A 22670-nucleotide genomic window follows, 5' to 3' on the forward strand; every position below is an offset into this window, starting at 1 on the left:
AGTTAAATCAGTAATTGGGTAAAATCAGATCTCTTTTGTGGGGGTGGGATGCAGGCAGGTACTATTAACATTAACATTTATTTATAAAGCGCCAACATATTCCGCAGCGCTGTACAATATGTGGGTTACATACATTGGACATACAGAGTAACATATAAAGCAATCAATAACCGATACAAGAATTGAAGAGGGCCCTGCCCAAAAGAGCTTACAATCTACAAGTTGACATTGAAGCCAAAAAGCAGGGGTTCTATATAGAACAAAGGTAAAAATATGCCATTGTGACCTAGAGAGATGCCTGAACTGCAGCAAGCAGCATGACATTTCCTACTTGTAGGGTAGAGAAGACTCTATGCCCACATATACTGTTGCTAGGAGCTTTGCTTTGCTGTTGTCTGTTTAATTATAAACAACACTAAAGGGCTGATTTATCAAAATGCAAGATTAGAGCTCACCACAGAAAAACTCGCCCATTTTCTATTCATTCCAATGGGATTTTTAGAACGTATTTATCAATGGATGACAGTTCACTATTTGCTAAATACCCTTCTAAAAATCACATAGGAATGAATAGAAAGTGGGTGAGTTTTTTTGTAAAATGTTACTCTTTGGTAAATCAGCCCCTATATCTAACATGATAACATTTATCTTTTAGTTGTTTCTTCCATGTTGACACGACTTTGGGTAGAGCTGTATTTAGGAAGGCGTGCAAGTGAAAGCAGAACGTATCCGTTTAAACAATTAAAGGTCAGAGCAACCCTTCCCTAAACCGTCGGAATAACATTATGTAATTGATACCGGTCTCTTGTTTTGCATAGGGATTCCAATACGGTTACAAAATAAATGTTTCTATTAGCCCCCAGGGCATGGAGGCGCATTTTCTATGAAACAACACCACCCTTCATTGAAAAAATGGGCATTGCCTCCTTCCCCCCTGTTCCGAAACTCTTCAGCACAATCTAGCGTACTAGTCCCTAGTGGCCTTGATTACTTCCTGTGATTTTAACGAGTGGCATTTCCTGTCCAGAGGCCCCCTCCTTCCTTCAGACCACGTCGTCCTTCGAATAGTCAGCAAGGAAGAATAACGCTTTACCGAATACTTTGGGATCTGCAAGATATTTCCAGAACGATTCCAATTGGCACGGCACTGCAGATTTTTCCAATGTGCTTTATAATGTAATATATGGGTACAATAAACTCAACTGTAGAAACACTGGGATTTTAAACTGAATATTTGATTCTCGTAGTGCTTCCTCGTACCAAAACTGAATAGAATAGGATTACTTTTGCAGTCTATGATTATCATATGTGCCACTGAGTGTATTGCTAGACAACTACAGTGAGATGATGCCCAACTATTTGTGCATCACTTTATGTACAACAGGAGTAGCAAATTGTCTTCATCTGACTAATAGGAACTTGAAATGAAGAGGAGGGATATAAGATCGATGAAGATTATATATGCTGAGTCAAACTGCACTAAAGAACCTGACATGCAGGGTCCGCTAGTTTCTGTGCTATGACGTGGTTCATGGCTAATTCATTTTCTCTGTGAGAAATAATAATAATGAAATGAGCCACAATGAAATATTGACAAGAAAGAAAACATTTTGGTTCCATATATGAAAAAACAGCTGGCAGTTTGATCAGAGTCGACACTTTATGTCTGCTTATGTGTAAACTCACACACACACAGGGTGATTATGTTGGAGTGAGGAGTATGAATGGAGAATGAAACCCCCACTATGAATAAACCCTGGGCCTCCTGTAGAGGTTCTGTAACATTAGAGTTAAGCAGGAGGGTTACTGAAACTAACATTACCAAAGATGGTGGGCACCAATGCCTGCAATTACTGCGCTGGTCAGGGCTGCTATAAGGTACCAGCGGGCCATGAGCAAAATTTCATTGGTGGGCCCCAACTGCCCACAAAATTGTTATAGAATAAACCTCAAGCATGTGATGTTCAATACAGTAAGGCAGGCAGTAAAGAAATGGTCTGCGCTTACTGAACTAGACATAGTCTCCAGGTGTGCTGCCCTGGACCAACTGCCCTGGGTGCAGGAAAATGACAAAATGGCGATGCCACAATAAAATAGGCAAAGAAATAGGCACAGATGCTTCTGCCAAAAGTTATTCTAGATGAAAGGTGTGCTAGTGGGCCACCTATCCTAGTAGGCCCTGGGCAAATACCCCTTTGGCCCATTTATTAAAACAGCCCTGGTGCAGGTATGTTGAGCCCAGGAGCTATTCAGGGCAAAAACCAATGTGGCTTGGGTGGGGCTTGAGTTTCACTCTACTTTAATCATGGAAAATATACACTGATGATTACATGGGATAATATATCTTTTATTGGCCAAATGGACTACTGTACATGGGGTCCTGTGTAAACCAATACCAATGCTACATTAAGCCATCAAGGAAATATTCCTCAGTTTTGGTTATTTTTTTCTTATTGGTCTGTACTCTTTTTAGACTGTTCAGTACCCTGACAGTGTACAGAGACTAGGCTATGACCAATGAAATATGAACAATTTACTCATATGAAGCACCATTCTGTTACTATAGACCAGGGATTATTAACCTATGGGTCTGGACCCAAAATGGTCCCATGCTGATTAGAGTGGGTCCCCATAATCCCCTTTAATAGTGTGAAGTTTCTTCCTGCAGTATAATAATATGCATGACTGGCTCTAAACCAATTTTTGGGTCAAAAAGTTAATTCATTGGATCTTATAGACATTAAGAATTATATCCAGGTATGGGATCTATTAGGGCACACGGGGAGATTAGTCGCCCACGAAAATCTCCCTGTTCGCAGGCGACTAATCTCCCCGAGTTGCCATTAGTTGCCATCCCACCGGCGAAAATGTAAGTCGCCGGTGGGATGGCACACGCGCTGGTGCAATTTCGGCAAATCGCGAGGCAACTTCGGTGATTTGCCGAAATCGCCTGCGTAGCGTGTACCATCCCACCGGAGACTTACATGTTCGCCGGTGCGATGGTAGTTCGGGGAGATTAGTTGCCCGTGACAAGGGAGATTTGTCGCGGGCGACTAATCTCCCCGTGTGCCAGAGCCCTTATTCGGAATGCTTAGGGCCTGTGGCTTTCCAGGTAAGGGATCTTTCAGTAATTCAGATAACAATACTTTAATTCTGTTGATGCTTACTATACAGTAAGTGGAGACAAATTTTCCCACATGGAAATGCAAGCGATTTTTACTTAGATTTGAATGAAAAAAAAGCTGACCTTTAGAATATCTGCCCCATAGAATGCAGGGGGTCACAATCTAACCTCTCGTGATACAGATATAACAGCTACGAAGCTCATTGAAGCAGAATGGGGACTGTCTGGTCTGTTTCCAAAAAGGTCATCCTCCATAATGACTCAGCACAAAATACTGGAATGGTTTGCACAGAGAAACTTGATTCTTTAATTATGGGGCCTTGATGTTTTGCCAATAAAAATGCTTCTAGCTGAAAAGCCATGTTACAATCTTGTATTGAATTAAGTAGGAGGAGAGTTACAGAACAAAGCCTGTTGATTGGAAGGGACAATATACTTACCCTTTACCAATCTGTTATGTAAAGTCCGGTGCTGTGGGAATAGGTGCAGATAGGGATGGGGGGTGCATTATTTGTTTCTCTGTATGTTATTTTACTTTACCTAGTAATGGCAATCAATATGGCAACTACCACACACACCACTACCAGCTTATGCATTTTTATAAACATGTATGAATAAGTGATGTTTCCCCATTTAGAACTACAAAGTTTCCACCCGGTACAGTAACCCATAGAAGTCAATTGCTTTCAAAGCAATTATGGCTTGGTATGGAATATTAGAAAGATTTCTCCAGGTCTAGTAACCCATAGAAACCAATTGCTTCTAGTAGCAATCATTGGATGATATGGATAATTAGAACGCTTGCTCCAGGTTTAGTTACTCATAGAAACCAGTTGCTTCCAACAGCAATCATCAGTTTTTATGGATTATGAGAAAGTTTGCTTCAGGTCTAGTAACCCGTAGAAACCAATTGCTTCCAATAGCAATCATCATTTGGTAAACCCAGAGGTTAATATGGAGTAAACGTTATTGCTATGTTGTTGCCCATGTGGCGTTTTCTTTATTGATGGTAAGGTAATAAAAGGTTCATCATTTTCTACAGGTCTAGTATCCCGTAGCAACCAATAAGTTGGCAGCACTTGTTCGAATGCAAATATCTGATTGGTTGCTATCAGTTACTATAACTGGGCACATGTTGCATTTTATCACATTGACTAGTTTGTGTTATATATAAGGATATTATAAAGATTTATGTCATACTTTGCTCTCTCCAAACCAGTCACTGAAAGGTTAAAATGCAAAAAACACTCCTAAAGAATTATCAGATTTTTTTTTTATTTTGGAAAGCAGTAAATTTTTAAAATTCAAAAAACAGAGCAAATGGGCTGACTGATTATTAAGCAGCACTCAGCCCGCTGAGATAATTTCTTGTTAATTGCCCGTCATTAATTTCCTGATTTATTTTCTGAATTTGCCATGAAGCAGTTTCCGCCTGTAAAAGTAAAATTGTTCAAGAATGTGTGGAGAAATTCATTGACAGAAGTCTAAATACGAAATTTCAATATATATATTTTTAATTCCCTCTTTTTTTAGTTTTCCCTATTGGAATCAATTTATAATTGTTTTACTGATGGAGTTTGCAGTTTCAGCTGCCATTATTCTAAGACTGGCTTGCCATTACATTCCTGTTATCTCCCAGGCTTTCAGTAGTATGATAATCCTCTCACTAGTGGCCAGCAGGGGGCATTACCTAGTAGACCTGGGGTTGGTTTCCCATATCATGTTGGGAGTGACCAGCCAAACAGCAGTTTTGTTCTTATCAGCCAATGGCATGGCATTGTCTGCCATCAGTAAATTCTGAAAGCCTCCAGTGGCCATTGAAAGTATGGTATTTGCCTGGGATTACCAGTTAATTTGTCTGAATAGGGCATTTATGGCTTCCAGAATACAATATTATGGGATATAGTATCATCTCTATGGAGTGTTCCATGAACAACCCAGTTCCATTGACCACGACCCTACAGATGTCCTACTGACTAATGACCATGGTCCCCATACTGTGGCTATGCCACCCTTTGGCTTCTTGATAGCAAATAGTAACACAATGGGACATGGAATGGAGGGTACAAGCAGCAGAAACACTTTATGGAAGCTAAGCAATATAAAGCAAAAGGAACATTCATTACGAATGTACCTATTACTTAATAAACAAATATAAAATAATGGACAAAATATAAAGGCAAAATTAACATGTAAAGCCTTTTGGTGGAATAATAAAGTGAGGTCTAGTCCAAGTCTAGTCTAGTCCTGTACTTCAGGTGAGACCTCCTGGCAACGGTTATTATAGATAGGCAGGAATTCCAGTTTCAGTTTCCAGTTTCATATCTCTGAGGGCTTTTGTACTGAGATGTATAAAAAGAATCAGTTATATAAATTATTTCCAGTGGTTGTACAGCAGAACCAAAGTATCTGTACCCACCACCAGAACATTTTGAGGTAGAGGGATCTTCTGACAAGTCATGCAATACCACTGATGGTCACAGATGGCACTATAATTCATTAAGCTAGAAATATGTCTGTGAAATTCAGAAACAGTTGCTAATTAGGGTCACAGTCCATATAACCTCTGCACAATTTATAACTTGTTATTACAAAGGGAGGGGAACCAGAATTCTAATTACAGGAACATCAATAATGAGGGTGCAGGTAAGTCACGACAGTAGCTTGGATAAGGCATTGATTAGATATCAGTGAAGGCACAATGGGCAGTGAGGGTTCCCACCCACGCAGACTCTTCTGCAGGGTCAAGTGAGGAATCTGGTAGGTTTGCTGCCCGACAGAGAGAGCCTGACTTATCACACATGAGGATTTGTATACATCCTCCCTCGGATGCAATCAATATATTCTTATAAGCGCGGTGGGATTTCCTGGAAGGCTGGATTAGTTACTATCATATCCCTATTAAGGGAAGTCGATCAGGAGTGGGAAAATGACAATGTTAAACTGTCATTAGTGCTGCATTCTCCTTCGCCGAGCAGCACAGTAGGTTTTCTATGCAATGAATATATATATATATGCCTGTTATATCTCCAGTTTTCTTTAGAGGGGACACAAAGCTCTCATAACAATACAGTTTACACATACCCAAATGTTGCAATAATTCCTAGCATAGTCGTACATATTATCAAAGCCTGCTGGGAACTGTAGTCCAAAAATATCCTGGCTTTGGGGCAGCACCATGGCTAAATGGTTAGGACTACTAACTAGTGTCACTGTTGTCCTAGGTTTGATTCAGACCTACACAACATCTGCAGTTTGTATAAAGTACCCATACTTCATTGGTTAACTTACCTATGATTACAAACTACAAAGTATGAAACATGTTAGGCACTTTTACCTGGATATAAAAAAAATGTTTTTTATTCCTGTGAAGTCCGGTGTGTCCGGTGTGTAAGCCTACACAATATGCAGCTATAGCTCCTGGGCATTTGCACCCAGACTACAGGTGGGTAAGTTACTATGGGGCTGATTCACTGAAGGCCGAAAAAACTAGTGTTATTTGTATCATGTGTTAAAAATATTATCACTTCTTATATTTTGAGAATTAACGATCGATTCACAAAAAAGATACTTGTCAAAATTAAGAAGCGATTTTATTGTCGTTATTTATGTTGCGATGACATATTTTTAAGGAATATTTTAAAGCATGCAATATATTTATGCGTTATTTCGTAGCATGCGATATTAGCACCCGCTATTACGCACGTAACCGTTACTTTCTGAAAAACTACTGTTCTGAAAATGACAGGTTCCCTGAAAACTCAAGGATGCTTCACTCTAGGACGATCACATACTTGATTCTCTTCTTTACAATCTAACAAAAATCTGACTGCAAACTCCATCTTGTCTTCAAAAACGCTCACGAAACGCAATGTTTTTGAGTACCACCTACTCCAAGTAGGTGTTAATATTAGCACAAATTATTGCCATATTTCATGCTTTTAATGCTTTAAATATGTCTGTGAATTATGTGTTGGTATTATTTCTATTAGATAATTATAATAATTGAGATCTTTGCGCACGCGATATGACTAGTAACGCATGTGAAATTACTTAGATGAATCGTTACTTAATTAACGAACACTTTTTAATGCATAAAACTATGTGTTAAGTGTTAACGACCTTTAGTGAATCGGCCCCTATATATGTTACATATTGTATTACTGACTTGAGATTGGCAGATTTAAGCTGCCAATTTGGTCCCTTAAGGTCCCCATACACGCTGAGATCCGCTTGCTTGGCGAGATCGCCAATTATTATTGGGGACCGATGTGGTCCCCAATCCGACTGAATTTTCTAACCTGGCCGATCGAGATCTGCCCAATTTCAGGCCAGATATCAGTCGGCCAGGCCCCTCGTTTCTGCCCCTACATGGGCAGATAAGCTGACAAATCGGTACAAGGGACTGATATCGGCAGCTACAATCTGCCTGTGTATGGGGACCTTTAGATCAACTCAGCTGCTTATCTGCCTGTGTATGGGGCCTCCCAATCGATATCTGGCCAAAAATCAGCCAAAAGTAAATTGGACAGGTTTTATTTTCCTGTTGGACCAGAGACAGCATCAGCTCACTGATGCGGTCCTCAGTCTGACGCCCCCTATACCCATAGTTGTATTTCAATTTTAGGTCCAAGGAATTAGCCCGAGATCACCCACCTTAGATGACCAAACAATTGGATCTTAATGTGTATGGTCAGCTTTAGCCTAGCAAAAGAGTTAGGCAGGTGGCACAAAAAAAAATAGTTTGAGTAAACCAATGTATTGCTGCTTCAGTAAGCTAAAAACTACGGACATTTACCTATATTTATATAAATAAATAAATATTTTAAAAAATTGGTCCTAAATGATGCAGCTCTTGTGCCCATGGCATTACTAAATGAGGCCCCATATGCCTTTAATTAAGGGAAAACAAAACCCACACATTAACCATTGGGCCTCTGCAGAGGCCCCCTCTCCCCATCTGCACCAATATAATTGCTGATATTTCGCTCCCCCCAGTGATTATAACTTTTCTTCTCTTTTAAGTGCCCAACACACATGGCAACCATGTATATTTATCTAGCCAATTTTTTTCTAAACTACAATTTCCAACAACCTGGCTTAGAATTCGAGGGCCAATATCTCTTAAAAAAAGGGCTTTGGCTGTAATACGGCGAAGCAGCCTGATGCTTGTTTGTTTGTTTGTATGGGATCGATTTCCAGAAATAACCTGGTTATCTCCATCCCACACTTCCTGGAGCTTATTGCTCTCTCCTGCAGAATAGCTCCCTTGATGGCACAGGCCAAAGACAAGACCAAGCATCTCCTTTCATCCCTTAATGTCTGCTGCCGGCTGATACCTTGTACAGAGATTGGGCTAACAGGTTTGCAGCCTGTTCCCGCTCTCAAAGCTTTCTTTGTGCTCATTACACATCTCTCCCCTGGGAAAGGCCATGTTGACAAGTCTGAATTAACACCATTAATTATTTGACCGGCTTAGGGTGTTTAGGTAAATACCATAAAAAAGAGGGCCGTTTGGATTCCGATCCACCACTAGTCGTCTCTGTATGGCTCCAAGGAAGAAGGACATTCGACCAAGTGTGTGTGGAAATTCCTGCTCCTGGGAAGCTGTGTTGTGAAATGAGAAAATGTTAAGCCAAGTCAAGCAACATGGCAGCTGTTACTAGGAGACATATATTCAGTTTGTAGCTAACGAACATTTTGTGTAACATTGCATCACACTGTATACTAGCTGGTAATTCAATTTAGATAAAATGTTCCTTGTTTACTTTATGTGCATTTTATGTGTGTTAGGGCGACGATACACGGAGCTACTTAATAGCAGCAACTTGTTACGGCTACTAAATGCCAGAAAATACCCTGCCATAGACATTACTTAGAAAAGCCTCTGCTAAACAACACATAGAGAGAGAGTTATAAGTAAATGATCAGCATTGTCTATTTTTGTAGTCCATATGTGTCTTCTCCCTTATAAACACAGGTTTGACGTATGCCTCTCTGGAAGTGTCAGAAGGCAGCAAAATGCCGTATTAATATATATGCCCCTGAGGGCCCTCGTCTAGGGCTTAAAATTTTCACAGCCATACACTTGTGGCCAAATCTTTCAGTGAAAATTTGGAGAAGGGTAAATGTACCATTTGGCAAAGGTGCAGGATCATGGATCTTGTTTTGTGTCATAGCTAAAGTGGCCATTCATTTATAGATCTGCTTATTTGGTCTGGTCACCCAACAAGAGCATCTCTACATGATTTGTGATGCAGAATAGCAAGGGATTTTTATTACCTACAAGGTACAACACTTATACTAACAAAACTAAATTTCCTTCAGAGCAGTCAACTTGTCATACCCACCAGCTGATGAGGACGGTTATCTATCAAAGTCCATCCCTTGGTCCATATTGACCACCCTACTCTCCCCCACTAACACTCAATGAACAGCCTGTTTCAAAGTCCTCTCTCTTTCTAATTTTGCTTCCATTCACCTCCACCAAATGAAAAAATCCACAGGCTTCACCCACCACTTTTTCCACCCAAAAGAAGATTAACCCCAAACCAAAACCCTAAAAAAAAGGCAAAGCATCCACCATCATAATGAAGACTGGCTTGAGATTACAGGAGTCCTCAAAAAAAAAGCAGCATCATATTCTTGAACTGAAAATATGACAAAAGGAAATACAGAAACAAAAAGAAACTCACTATAAAAAAGAAAATTTCCATGACCGATTTGGCCCAAAGGCCTTACAAAATAAACATCCTCCATAATGCAGAAGTATAGGAGGAGCAAGCTGACTCTAAACATCTAATGTACCATAGTTCTTCCATGATGGATTTTGTAATGCCCTCAGGAGTCACGTCTGACCCAATATATAGTGTTAGAGCCGTGCTATAGATAGTACTTGTGAGCTGTAATCACAAGGTTCAGGCCATGGATGTGCTGTCTAACACCATAGACCAGTTCAGCATAGCCTGCGGAGCTTGTATAGCTTGGGAGACCTGTGGGCAAACGTTCTTTGCAATAGGGAAATGCTGCAAAAAATGTTCCTGGATCTTCTCAACACCACACCCCAGGGGCAGATTTGGTTCACCACTGACAAATATAATGGGAGATGACCATGTCGCACCCATACATGCTTCACCATATTGTGCCGGCAAACAGTCTCCTACGAAAGGGGAAACCAGGCCAAAATGCCAACTTTAATGCTGAGTATCATAGGGGCAGGCAAACTGGTCAGTCTGCCATCCTCTGTCAGTAGGGTTCTTAATAAATTCCCATTAGGTGGTAATTTTTTTTTTCTATATATACATGGCCAATGGGCTGCACATTTGATGAAGAATGACCCAATTAGTACGCTTACATTCAGTGAAGATAAAAAGACAGGCTTGGCCTATTGGCGAGACATCTGGCTAGGAAGGGAGTTTTCAACATGTATGAATTCCTAAAGGATCATTTTCTATACGGGGGTCATAGGAGGTTGCACCAGTTTTGCACTGGCCTGTAATTCATTTATAGCTATGGAACCAACACAGGTAACAAATAATGGGCCTCCCATATAGGTAATTTTATTTGTGCAATCAGTTCTGGGCTCTGCCCTGCTGAAATCTATGTCTCTTTCCCATTCTGGGAGTAAAGGATTGCTGTTTATAATGGCCCCTCTTGCATTCTTTCTTCTTTCCCTCCCCCCCCCCAGGTTGATATTCCACTTACACTCCAGCTGGCAGACACTAATGAAAGAGATGACATTCTGACCCCTGGGGTTAACAGTCACAAGCAGGGGTGGAGCAATATCAACTAGGACTCCATTTGTATCACCTGGGCTGTGTCCTTATATTTTCCTCTCATTAACACATCTCTTGCAGTTACATTTCTGCACAAATTCAATGGCAGGACCATGAACACTTGAGTTTAGTAAGGTTTTATAGTATTTCCTTAACAACCCAGCTGGATAGGGAAGTAAAATGCGTGGGCCCCAGCAATAAGATACCTCTCACCTCTTCTGCGGTGTCTGCTGAACTGAAGAACAACTAGGACTATACTCAAAAAATCCCATTCAAAGGTACTTGTGTCGCCATGGGCTCCATGCTCTTCCCTATAATTGTACTCGGCACCTTCCTCTGTCTTCTGTTCTAACCTAAGTGCTGTTGTTCTTACTGATGCAACCCTCTTTGGGAAACCAAGAGTTCCTGCCAACACCGAACCAGGAGGGATTTCTAGGGTCCAAGGGAGTCTGTATAAATCACTGCAGTGCAGTTGCACCAAAAGAACCTGGCATAGAAGTCACCATCTGGAATTTTCAGAGCAATTGCGTCAGATTCTTTTTGAAGTCCAAACGTAACTGGGTCAATTCTGATTCATCAGCCACAGCTCCCCCTGTGACTGCAATGATGCTGGAATTATGGGGGGAAAAGCAGCATTGTGGGTAAAAACTTGGCAATTGTGTCTGACATTGCATACTGCGGTGCTGTAAGCAAATGACCCCTAATAAGTTGAAAAGCTAGTGCTTGGTAAAAGCAAGCACCTTTTCATGATATGTTGGTCACTAGAGGGCCCTGTTTTTATTACAGGGATGAAAACAACCCTAAGGGCCTGATTACTAATGCCCCAGATCAAGTGCTAGAGCATTAAGGAGCAGTGTTGCACTGTGGGAGGCGGGGCCTACTGGAAAATTTAAGCCAGTGTCGGACTGGCCTACCAGGATACCAGGAAAACTCCCGGTGGGCCCAGGTGTCAGTGGGCCCTCCTACTCCTGGTCATTTGGCCTGCTTCATGGCCATTCCCTATTATGGAAGAATAGATGTTAGCATGTAAATAAAAGACACTAGGAGAATAAAGAGGTTGCGGAGAATAAAGAGGTTGCGGAGCAAAGGAGGAAAAATAGTTTTGAGAGTGGGCCTATAGTCCTAAGGTTTTCTGGTGGGCCCCTGAGGTCACAGTCCGACCCTGATTTGAGCTGTGGGCCTATTACTCTGGCCACCTCCGGCCCACTGCTCCACTGATGCCCCCCACAATGACTACCATTGTCACCAGTACAAAGATTACCACCAACAATTCTGCATTTTGGCCCCCCTAAAACTGTGCCCACACAGCCTGCCAATGTGCTGAGCTAGTGAGGCTTAACAGGACCGGCAAGTTAGTGTGCAGGAGAGAGAATGCCCACGTGCCTCGGCTGTCACATTTCCCTCGCCAGTTAATTGCTGGGGCGACATTAGCCTTTATTCCTCAAATAAATCATCAGAACAGTGTTTAATCCCATACATAGTAACATTATTATTGTGTGCAGAATACGAACACTCCAGTCTGAAAATTTACACCTACGAAACGCCTTACAATTTCTGCACATTGAAAAGAACTGAGCGCAGCGCACCATAGGCATTCACTGCTGCCTCTCCTCCATTTCTGCGCCTTAAAAGATTTAATTAGTCGAGTGGGAGCGGAGAGGAAAAAATAAACAGAAGTAAATCAATAATAAAGCCATCAAAAACCTGCACGTTTCATGCAGACTGGCACTGTTATGGAAAAGCACATTATCAGCCACTGTGTCAACAGTTAAATAAATGGGATTCCAAATAAAAAAGATGGAAATGTAATATTTCTCCGCTGATGAGCTGTTAATCCCTCAGCCTGATATTGTACGTTAGTGGATTATTTTATCGTGATTCCTTTAAAATTGTATTTGTTCTACTCGTGTCTCTCTATGCTGTCCCTGATTCACCCCGGGCGTCACTGCGATTGTGTAAATTCAGTTTCAGCTCAATGATCCTTGAGGAATAGGGGCAAGTCCCTATGGCATTGTCACCAAGGTACTTTTATACCAGCTCTGTAGATTCTACAGCAGGAGTAAAACAAGAAGCTGCTTCGAGCCCTGTACAATAAGTGGGACCCTGGGCAAAGTTTTATTAGTGTTAAGGTGCCCATACTTTAGCAGATTTCAGCTGACTATTCGAGTCCTTTAGACTAATTCAGCAGCTTATCTGCCTGTGTATGGGGAGTGCCGATGGCCCTACCTCAACGATATCTGGCCAAAAATTGGGCAGGTGTAGATTGGGCAGGTTTGGGTATCAGGTAAGCAATTATAATCACTGTGGGATGCCTATCATTTTGAAACTCCCCAGCAGTGTCGGACTAGGGGGCCCCAACAATAATTGCCCACTGCGTTTCTTTTCGCCCCTGGCAAACTGTAGCCCATCAAATGCCATTTATTTCTGCTCTGGCACAGATTTTACCTTGCCAGAATCATAGAGCAAAGGTTATTTGTGTGTGTATGGCTGCTCCATTTGTGCTTTCTCTTTCCAAAGGGCCATCCAAAACCTTTCTTTTTCACTGTGGCCCTGTGTGTCATGTTATCCATGATTGGCAAATCTTTCCAAAATTGCTTCATAATATGTTATTGCTGCTCAAATACAGGATAAAAGTAATAATTACTGTTATCCTGTTATCCAGGAAGTTCGGGACATGAGGTCTTCCAGATAATCGATCTTTCAGTAATTTGGATCTCCATTCTTTAAGTCTACTAAAAACTCATTTAAACATTAAATAAACCCAGTAGGATTGTTTTGTCTCCAACAAGAATTAATTATATCTTAGATGGAATCAATTACAAGGTACTGTTTTATTATTACAGAGAAAAATATGTTTTAAACTTTTGAAGTATTCGATAAAATAAAGTCTATGGAAGATTGTTCATAATTCAGAGCTTTCTGGATAACCGGTTTCCGAATAACATCACTTTTGGCTACTTATAGCCAAATATTGGGCAGTGCTTTATAAATAAAGGCCTTAATGGGGCCTATTAAAGAACATTGCAGTGTAAATAAGTGTAAAAAAGTAATAGTTTTGATTTTCTATTCTTTTCTGCTTCCTAATATATCATAGAGGAAGTCTTGGCTGAATGATAACATTCTTTGTGCAACATTGGCCTTCTGGGTATCTTGTACATTGCTGTAGAGACCCCTCCTCATTCAGAGACCTTTGCTGGTAGTGACCTTTTTGTGCTCCCCCCCTACTCATTCCAAAAAGGGCTGAGTCGTAGATTCCCTCTCCAGCATTCCGCCTTTCCCTGCAAGTCTCTCTGAATTGTGCAATTTTGCCCCAAGCCCCCAAAAGAGCTGCAGAGAGACAGAGATGCTGCTGTCCATGCCCCATGCAGGATTTGGACCGTACTATCGCTCATTAAACGCCACGAGAAAGGTAACAGATGTCGCTGCTGTTCCGACTGTCATGGTTTCTCGCTGTTTTTCAAAGAAGCTCGATGAGAAGGGTTTAATGGAGGAAGTGAACAGGGAGGAAGTTACAAGGAACTGAAGCTGAGTACATGGTAATCTAGGGCTTGTGGCATTCTTAGAGGAATCTATCAACTGCAGAGACCACAGCAGCTTACCTACCCCCCCTCCCCTCACTGTTAGTGTTTCTGAGATAGCAACATTAACCATGTGAGTCTGACTAGTCAGCCAGATAGGTTGCCGGAACCAGATGAGCTGTCTAACGGCTCATAGCCCATGTTACAGTATTGCAGAATATGTTTGCGATTCATAGCAATGCTTTCTGTCTAGTCCCAAGGCTGATTTTAAAAAAAGTGTCCGCAACAAAGAGCTGACAGTTCTCTAATGTATTGCCCCACAACCTACCTACCCCCTAAAGCCATAAATCAGCCACTGCCCAGTGGAGCTTACAATCTAAGGTTCCTACCCCATCCACATACTAGGGTCAAACTTTATTAAGGGCCAATTCAGCTGCCTGTTTTTGGAGTATTGGAGGAAACCAGTATACTTGGAGGAAACCCATCAAAGCAAAGTGAGAATAGGCAATCTTCTTGCAGATAGTTCCCTTGTTATAGAGAAATATAAGGCCACACTTTAGGGGTAATGTAATATAAAGTTTATACCAGGTCTAGTAACCTATAGCAACCAATCAACAGGTTTGTTGCTGGTCATCTATTTGGAGACAACTGATTGCTTGCTAGGTTATTAGACCTGGTGCAAACTTTGCAACTGGTATTACATTACATTATTGGTGCAGTGCCCTATTGCCTGCCCCATCCCACTGTGCATTGGGCACAAGAAGCCGTTTAATATAAAAATTAGAATCTATAGTGCTGCACTACTGCTGAGCTAATCAGATATACCAGTAATGGTGGCCATACACGAGGCGATTTCGCTCGTTGTGCGATGAACGATTATATCGACAAACGATCGTATGGCGATCGAGTTCCCATACGATATGCCATCCACGGGCAACGATAATTCGGGAAAGATTTTGTCGCATCATTATCGTAAAATACCTACGATCGTACATCTACGTACGATCGATGTCGTTGACTTCTGCTGCTGGCAATCGTGACATGCGCAGAGAACAATCGTTGAAAGACAAATGTCTGACACTCACACCAACTGGCAGATTTTATCGTTAAACGACCAAAATTTTTAAACCTGGCCGATCGATTTTGGGGACGATAATGTCGGCTCGTTTAGTGGGCCGACGATCGTTCGTACACCACCAACTATACGATAACTTAACGATAGCATCGGATCGTTCGGGAATCGGTCGTTTGTAAGTAAAAAATCGGTCCGTGTATGGCCACCTTAAGGCAGCATCAGACTGGGATTCCAGAGGCCCACCAAAAATCTTTAGACCAAAGGTTAACTTACCAAACTATTTGTCCTGTCCTCCTTATTCAACCTCTCTATTGCACTAGCCTCTTTAATTTACATTCTATAGTGTTTCTTCCATCTATTTCTGTATGTTTTCATACAGAAATAGGGAATGGCCATAAAAAAGGAAAGGTGAAATGGTTAGGAGCAAAAGGACCCACTGACATCTGGGCCCACTGGGCTTTTCCAGGATCCCAGTGGTCCATTCTGACACTGGAGGAATGTGTCCAGAAACAGCCTACATGGTGATGCCAGATTGGCGCCATGCACTCATTTATGAGTAGGGTTTGCCTCTTCCGCTTACTTTACATTAACTATGTTTGTAATGAAATGCATAGATGCCCACTAACCCCATGTCACTAGGGTGATAATGATTCAGTCCTAGATTCTAGGTTTCTAGAAGGTTGTAGATTGTAAGCTCTTTTGGACAGGGCTCTCTTCACCTCTTGTATCGGTTATTGATTGCTTTATATGTTACTCTGTATGTCCAATGTATGTAACCCACATATTGTACAGCGCTGCGGAATATGTTGGCGCTTTATAAATAAATGTTAATGTAATGTAATGTAAAAGGTTTCTAAGGGCTCAAAAATGAGCAGATAATTATTACCTTAATGACTTGTTAAGGTCACCCTTTGATTTTTCCCTCTCCAACTGTTCACTCACCTAAATGGCCTCCATCCATACCCACAGCTGATAGTGTCCCCCTGGGTAAGCAATGCGGCCCTGGTATAACTAAAATTTGCTTAGAAGTGGGGTTGTATTGTAGTCGTAGTCAGAATCCCCCTTAAGGACATATTCCCTGGAACTTTTGCTTGGAAGCACCTGATAAATGGGCCACACACCAAAAAGACCTGAAAAAAAGGAAACTGGTCCTTATGGCAGCACCTATGTATACTGTTATTTTTCTTGTATTATTGTACTATTATTAGAACATCCTTATTTTAGACTGCATGGCTTTGGATGCATTATAGAATGGAATATTTGCATATAGGCGCCTCTTGGTGTAACTGTACCAGTGTGTCCGCATTCCGTATTGTGCAAGTGTCCTTAACGCCACTGTGTTTGCCAGCTCTTGACATATTTGCTTTTATTCTTTGAGTCAGTATCTAAATGTGTTCTCTTCCCTCACTCTGTTTATTCTTTCGGGCGTGAGCTTGCACAGGTAACTGCCAAAATAAAATATATGCTAACATAAAGGGGTCAGTTTCTATGGAAAGCCGCATGTTATGGAGCCACATGTTACTGACACCATGTTTCACTTTCACCTAAGGTACAGCTGGGTTTTTCTGATATACCCAGTGCCTGTGGCCTCTTGTGTTCTATTAAAGATGCAAGTTTCTGAAACCCTAGAACCATAGATCTTGGGCTGAATCCCAGGCCCAGACTGTGGATTCTGGCAAATGCCAGAGGGGCATAGACAGTCACTATTTATTGGGCTTGTGGGGGTTGCTGTTTGGGCCTCTGTTTAGTGGAAATGCCAGGGCCTATTTTGAATCCCAATCCAGGGCTAGCGAATGCTATATCAGGGTAATTTGCCTGATGGCTACAGTTCTGTTGCAAATGCAAGAAGTAAAGTTCTGGCCATTAGGTCAACTGCCCACTCCAGCCTTAATAGATTACATTTTTGCCTAACTAACTATTTTAGAAATATTTTTGATTTTGCTCAGTCTATCCATTTTACCCAGTTTTATTTTTACACTGAACTGTTCCATAAAAACTGTAACCACAATGTGACTTTCTCAGGGGATTTAAACTATCCAACTATGAGTTTAACCAGTCTAAAGCCACATAAATCTCAGGAAAGATCCAGTAGCCGCTGGGGGGGAGCATAGATATAAGAGCTCAGGCAAACACAACTTTTCTGTTAATAAAATGATAAAGCACCAAAACCATTTGCTGGCCATAGGTTATTGGGGGATATAGGGTTCACAGGAGATAAGAGGCAGCGTAAAAGAAAATTATATAACTACTCAGCATCAGTAGGGATATCCTGTGGGCTAGGCTCCATCCACGCCCTTGGTCCAGATCCATCTATTAATGTTACTGACCTCTGCTGAAATATAGTTTGTTGTGTGTTCCTTACCAGGCAAGTTCTGCTTTGGTTCTAACCCAGGGCTTTGAGATATTAGGGGGCTAGGTAATAAAAGGCATTAAAGGGGTTGTTCACCTTTGCGTTAACTTTTAGCATGATGTAGAGAGAGAATATTCTGAGACAATTTGCAGTTGGTCTCCATTTTGTATTACTGGTAGTTTTTAATTATTTGTTTTTACTTTTTCTTCTGCAGCTCTCCAATTTAGAATTTCAGCCGTTATCTGGTTGCTAGTATCCAATTTACCTTAGTAACCAGGGAGTGGTTTTAGAGAGTGACGGATGTATGAATAGTAGAGGGGCTGAATAGAAAGATTAGTAATAAAAAGTAACAATAACAATAAAATTGTAGCCTCACAGATAAATAGTGTTTTGGCTGCTGGGGTCAGTGACCCCCATTTGAAAGATGAAAAGAGGCAGAAGAAGGCAAAAAAGATTAAAAAAAATGAAGACCAATTGAAAATGTGCTTAGAATTCTATAACAAATTAAAAGTGAACCACCACTTTAAGTTTGCCAAGGAGCAGCAACCCATAGCAACCAATCAGCAGGAAGTATTTACTGGTCATCTGTTTTAAAGTAATCATCTTATTGGCTGCTATTGGTTACTGTTCCGAGGCAAACGTAGTGCCTTTTATTACATTTGGGGGTAGGTGAGATGCCCAAAAAAGATCTACAGGAAATAAACCCCAAATGTACAGCTTGAGACCCAACACTCCATGTTCAGCTGCAAGAATACATTAGATTTACAAAAGAAAGAGATGGCCACTTCCAATGACATTATTGAAAAAAAAACAATCCCTGCTAATTTGGAAGTTTCCAAGGCAACAACAAAAAGTTAATATTCCAAACTAAGGGCTAATATAAAGTATTTACAATGCAATATGCAAAGCAGGTCTGATGGCAGATAAGATAACTTATTAGTAATGTTTATTTTACTTTCTGCCAGCAAAAGGTGCAAAAGGGCATAGAGTCGGCACTGTCTCTGTAGAGTAAATGGTTTCAGCATATAACGTTGCATTCTGTTTATTTTTGCTTATTTACTAGAGTCATTTAATACTGTTGCAGATTCAGTTGCTGTATTTCTGATATGGTCAGTGGCCGCCGTCGCCACCGCTAGCGGAGATTAGTCACGGAGCAACTGATCTCCTCGTCTGTCATCGGCCCAATGTTTGATATAATCCTATACGGGGCTAATAAGATCTTTGTCCATGGCACTAGCAGTTACTTAGTCAACAAATAAAGATTATGCAGACTGGCAACATTAAAATAAAGTATTGCTGCTGCCATCTTCCTCCACTACTGTACCTGCTATGCACATTCCCTTTTGAGAAATCGCTATGCCAATTGCAACTATACAAACTGCTAATATCTTATTCAATTATACCTGCTATCCCAGTGATCCTCAAGCAGTGGCTCAGGGGCAACATATTGCCCCCAACCCCTTGGATGTTGCTCTCAGTGCCCCCAAACCAGGGAGTTATTCTTTAGTTCCTGACTTGGGGGCAAGTTTTGGTTGAATAAAGACAAGATTTCCTACCAAATAAAGCCCCCTGTAAGCTGATAGTGTACATAGAGGCTGCCTAATAGCCAATCACAGCCCTTATTTGGCTCCTCCATGAACTTTTATGGTGCTTGTGCTGCTCTCCAAGTCTTTTTACATTTGACTGTGGCTCATGAGTAAGAAAGGTTGGGGATGCCTGGCTATCCCACAGCCCCAGTCCCTTCCCAGAGGCTATTATCCCCCCAGTTACTATAGGCACCATCTCTCCCTACTATATCTGCTATCCCACAGCCCCAGTCCCTTCCCAGAGGCTATTATCCCCCCAGTTACTATAGGCACCATCTCTCCCTACTATACCTGCTATCCCACAGCTACAGTCCCTTCCCAGAGGCTATTATGCCCCCACTGCTACTATAGGCACCATCTCTCCCTACTATACCTGCTATCCCACAGCCACAGTCCCTTCCCAGAGGCTATTATCCCCTCACTGCTACTATAGGCACCATCTCTCCCTACTATACCTGCTATCCCACAGCCACAGTCCCTTCCCAGAGGCTATTATCCCCCCACTGCTACCTTTAGACACCATCTCTCCCTACTATACCTGCTATCCCACAGTCCCTTCCCAGAGGCTATTATCCCCCCCACTGCTACTATAGGCACCATCTCTCCCTACTATACCTGCTATCCCACAGCCACAGTCCCTTCCCAGAGGCTAGTATCCCCCCTGCTACAGTAGTAAGGGGTAACCTATTGAAACTGCTCACTGATACATTCAGCACTCTTCACTTCCAGGCTCTAAGCCAGGGATCCCCAACCTTTTTTACCCGTGAGTAACATTCAAATGTAAAAAGAGTTGGGGAGCAACACAAGCATGAAAAATGTACCTGGAGGTGCCATATAAGGGCTATGATTGGCTATTTGGTAGCCCCTATGTGGACTATAGCCTACAGAAGGCTCTGTTTGGCTTTAGGGCTCTGGCACACGGGGAGATTAGTCGCCCACGACAAATCTCCCTTGTCACAGGCGACTAATCTCCCCGAACTACCATCCCAGCGGCGAAAATGTAAGTCGCCGGTGGGATGGCACACGCTGCGCAAGCGATTTCGGCAAAAGTTGCCTCGCCTTGCCCTTACACTCAGTTTTATGCATCCAAAACTTGCCTCCAAGCCAAGTATTCAAAAAATGAGCACCTACTTTGAGGCCACTGGAAGCAACACCCAAGGGGTTGGGGATCACTGTGCTAAGCTGTGCCAGGGTTCAGACCCCTATAGTTACTCCCCTGCTGTATGCCAATAACGGTAACTGCAAGGCGGCATAATACCTGCCAACACAGATACCTGCTTCCATGCTGCGGAAAGTCTGTTTACACTATTACCAGTACAGATCTTATTTTTCACCGCCAATAGGCTCGTGTCTGTACATGCCCTAAGTATATGCATGGGACTTATTATAGAAGGATTGCTCTGTGTCTGTTGCCATAGGGGAGAGAAGGATGAGAGAGCTGTCTGGCTGACCTTAGCCTCACTTTCTATTAAATGGAAAACAAGTGGAAAATAAAACATATTTAAAGGAATACTGTCATTGCAATAAAAACACTTTTCTTCTGACCTGTGATATTTTCCAAAGTAGCGTAGTTTCGTTCTGAATGTGTATTAGTCACTTTTATATTGCTGGTGCTCAGCATTCTATTTCCTGCCACTCATCTGACTGTCTGTACTTCCTCTCTGGCACAAAACAGCAGTCTTATCTTGATTTATGGCAGGGACTCTATATCATAATTGCCAGCTGTCTGTAATTTCCAATAATAGACTCTCTGTCCCTGGAAATGTCTATCCCTCTTAATGTCCCTTGTTTTCAGAACCGGCTCCTTGCACAATAATCTCATGTACAATGACAATTTCTTCTTATTTCCGTATACTGCTCTGTAAGCTGCAGTTATTTAAACCGGGTGCTTATCACTCAACAATGTTGTTTTAACCATCACCATTTAGCATGTCATGGATTGTGGGTATTGCTCTCTGTTGGGCTCATATATGTTAGTGAGCTACCTGCCCCAGGAGGGTGCTTCCCGTATGGGTGGCCATGTTGGGGCGCAAACTCATTATTCACTTCTGTGTGATGCAAGACTAGGGGGGGGCACACCACCACAACTATATCCCATGCATTGTTTGGGGAAAAAAGCTATTGTTTCTCCCAATGGGAGTGTGGACTCTATTAGACTGCACCTTCGTTAGGGAAAACCTGTTTTTTTGATGATAGGTGCCCTTTAAGAAAAGAGAGGAGAAATAAGAACACTTAGCTAAGGCAGAGCAAACAAAACCACAAAACTATTGGAATACATAAATACTGTAGAAATGTGAACAAAAAGAAGAGTTTTATTAATCGAGGTATTATATGCCAGAATCCTTTTATAAAGGCAAGTCAGTGACAGCAGCCTGAGACTTTGGAAGTACAGGTATGGGACCTGTTATCCAGAATGCTTGGGACCTGGGGTTTTCCGGATAAGGGATCTTTCACTAGTTTGGAGCTCCATAACCTAAATCTGCATCATTTAAATATTAAATAAACCCAATAGGCGTGTTTTGCCTCCAATAAGGATTAATTATATCTTAGTTGGGATCAAGTACAGGTACTGTTTTATTATTACAGAGAAAAGGGAATCATTTAACCATTAAATAAACCCAATAGGGCTGTTCTGCCCCCAATAAGGGGTAATTATATCTTAGTTGGGATCAAGTACAGGTACTGTTTTATTATTACAGAGAAAAGGGAATCATTTAACCATTAAATAAACCCAATAGGGCTGTTCTGCCCCCAATAAGGGGTAATTATATCTTAGTTGGGATCAAGTACAGGTACTGTTTTATTATTACAGAGAAAAGGGAATCATTTAACCATTAAATAAACCCAATAGGGCTGTTCTGCCCCCAATAAGGGGTAATTATATCTTAGTTGGGATCAAGTACAGGTACTGTTTTATTATTACAGAGAAAAGGGAATCATTTAACCATGAAATAAACCCAATAGGGCTGTTCTGCCCCAATAAGGGGTAATTATATCTTAGTTGGGATCAATTACAGGTACTGTTTTATTATTACAGAGAAAAAGGAATCATTTAACCATTAAATAAACCCAATATTATTACAGAGAAATTCTAATTATTTGCTTATAATGGAGTCTATGGGCGATAGCCTTTCCGCAATTCGGAACTTTCTGGATAACGGGTTTCTGGATAAGGGATCCCTATTTGTAAGTCAGAAAAATGCATTCTGTAAATTTTCTAGCAAGTCCAGAATATGAGAAAA

General features: G+C 41.5%; 1 protein-coding gene across 3 annotated transcripts in view; it reads left to right on the forward strand.

Annotated features, from left to right (window-relative positions):
- rbms1 (RNA binding motif, single stranded interacting protein 1) overlaps positions 1-22670 on the forward strand; it is a 222984-nt gene that overhangs the window by 49347 nt on the left and 150967 nt on the right. For 2 of the 3 annotated variants that reach the window (XM_012969910.2, XM_012969911.2), the window contains exon 1: positions 14228-14308. In XM_012969910.2, coding sequence (XP_012825364.1) covers positions 14243-14308 — 66 coding nt within the window. In that variant the 5' untranslated portion in view covers positions 14228-14242. 3 annotated transcript variants of the gene reach the window in all.

This window comes from Xenopus tropicalis, chromosome 9 (genome assembly GCF_000004195.4).
Source record: "Xenopus tropicalis strain Nigerian chromosome 9, UCB_Xtro_10.0, whole genome shotgun sequence".
Lineage (NCBI taxonomy): Eukaryota > Metazoa > Chordata > Amphibia > Anura > Pipidae > Xenopus > Xenopus tropicalis.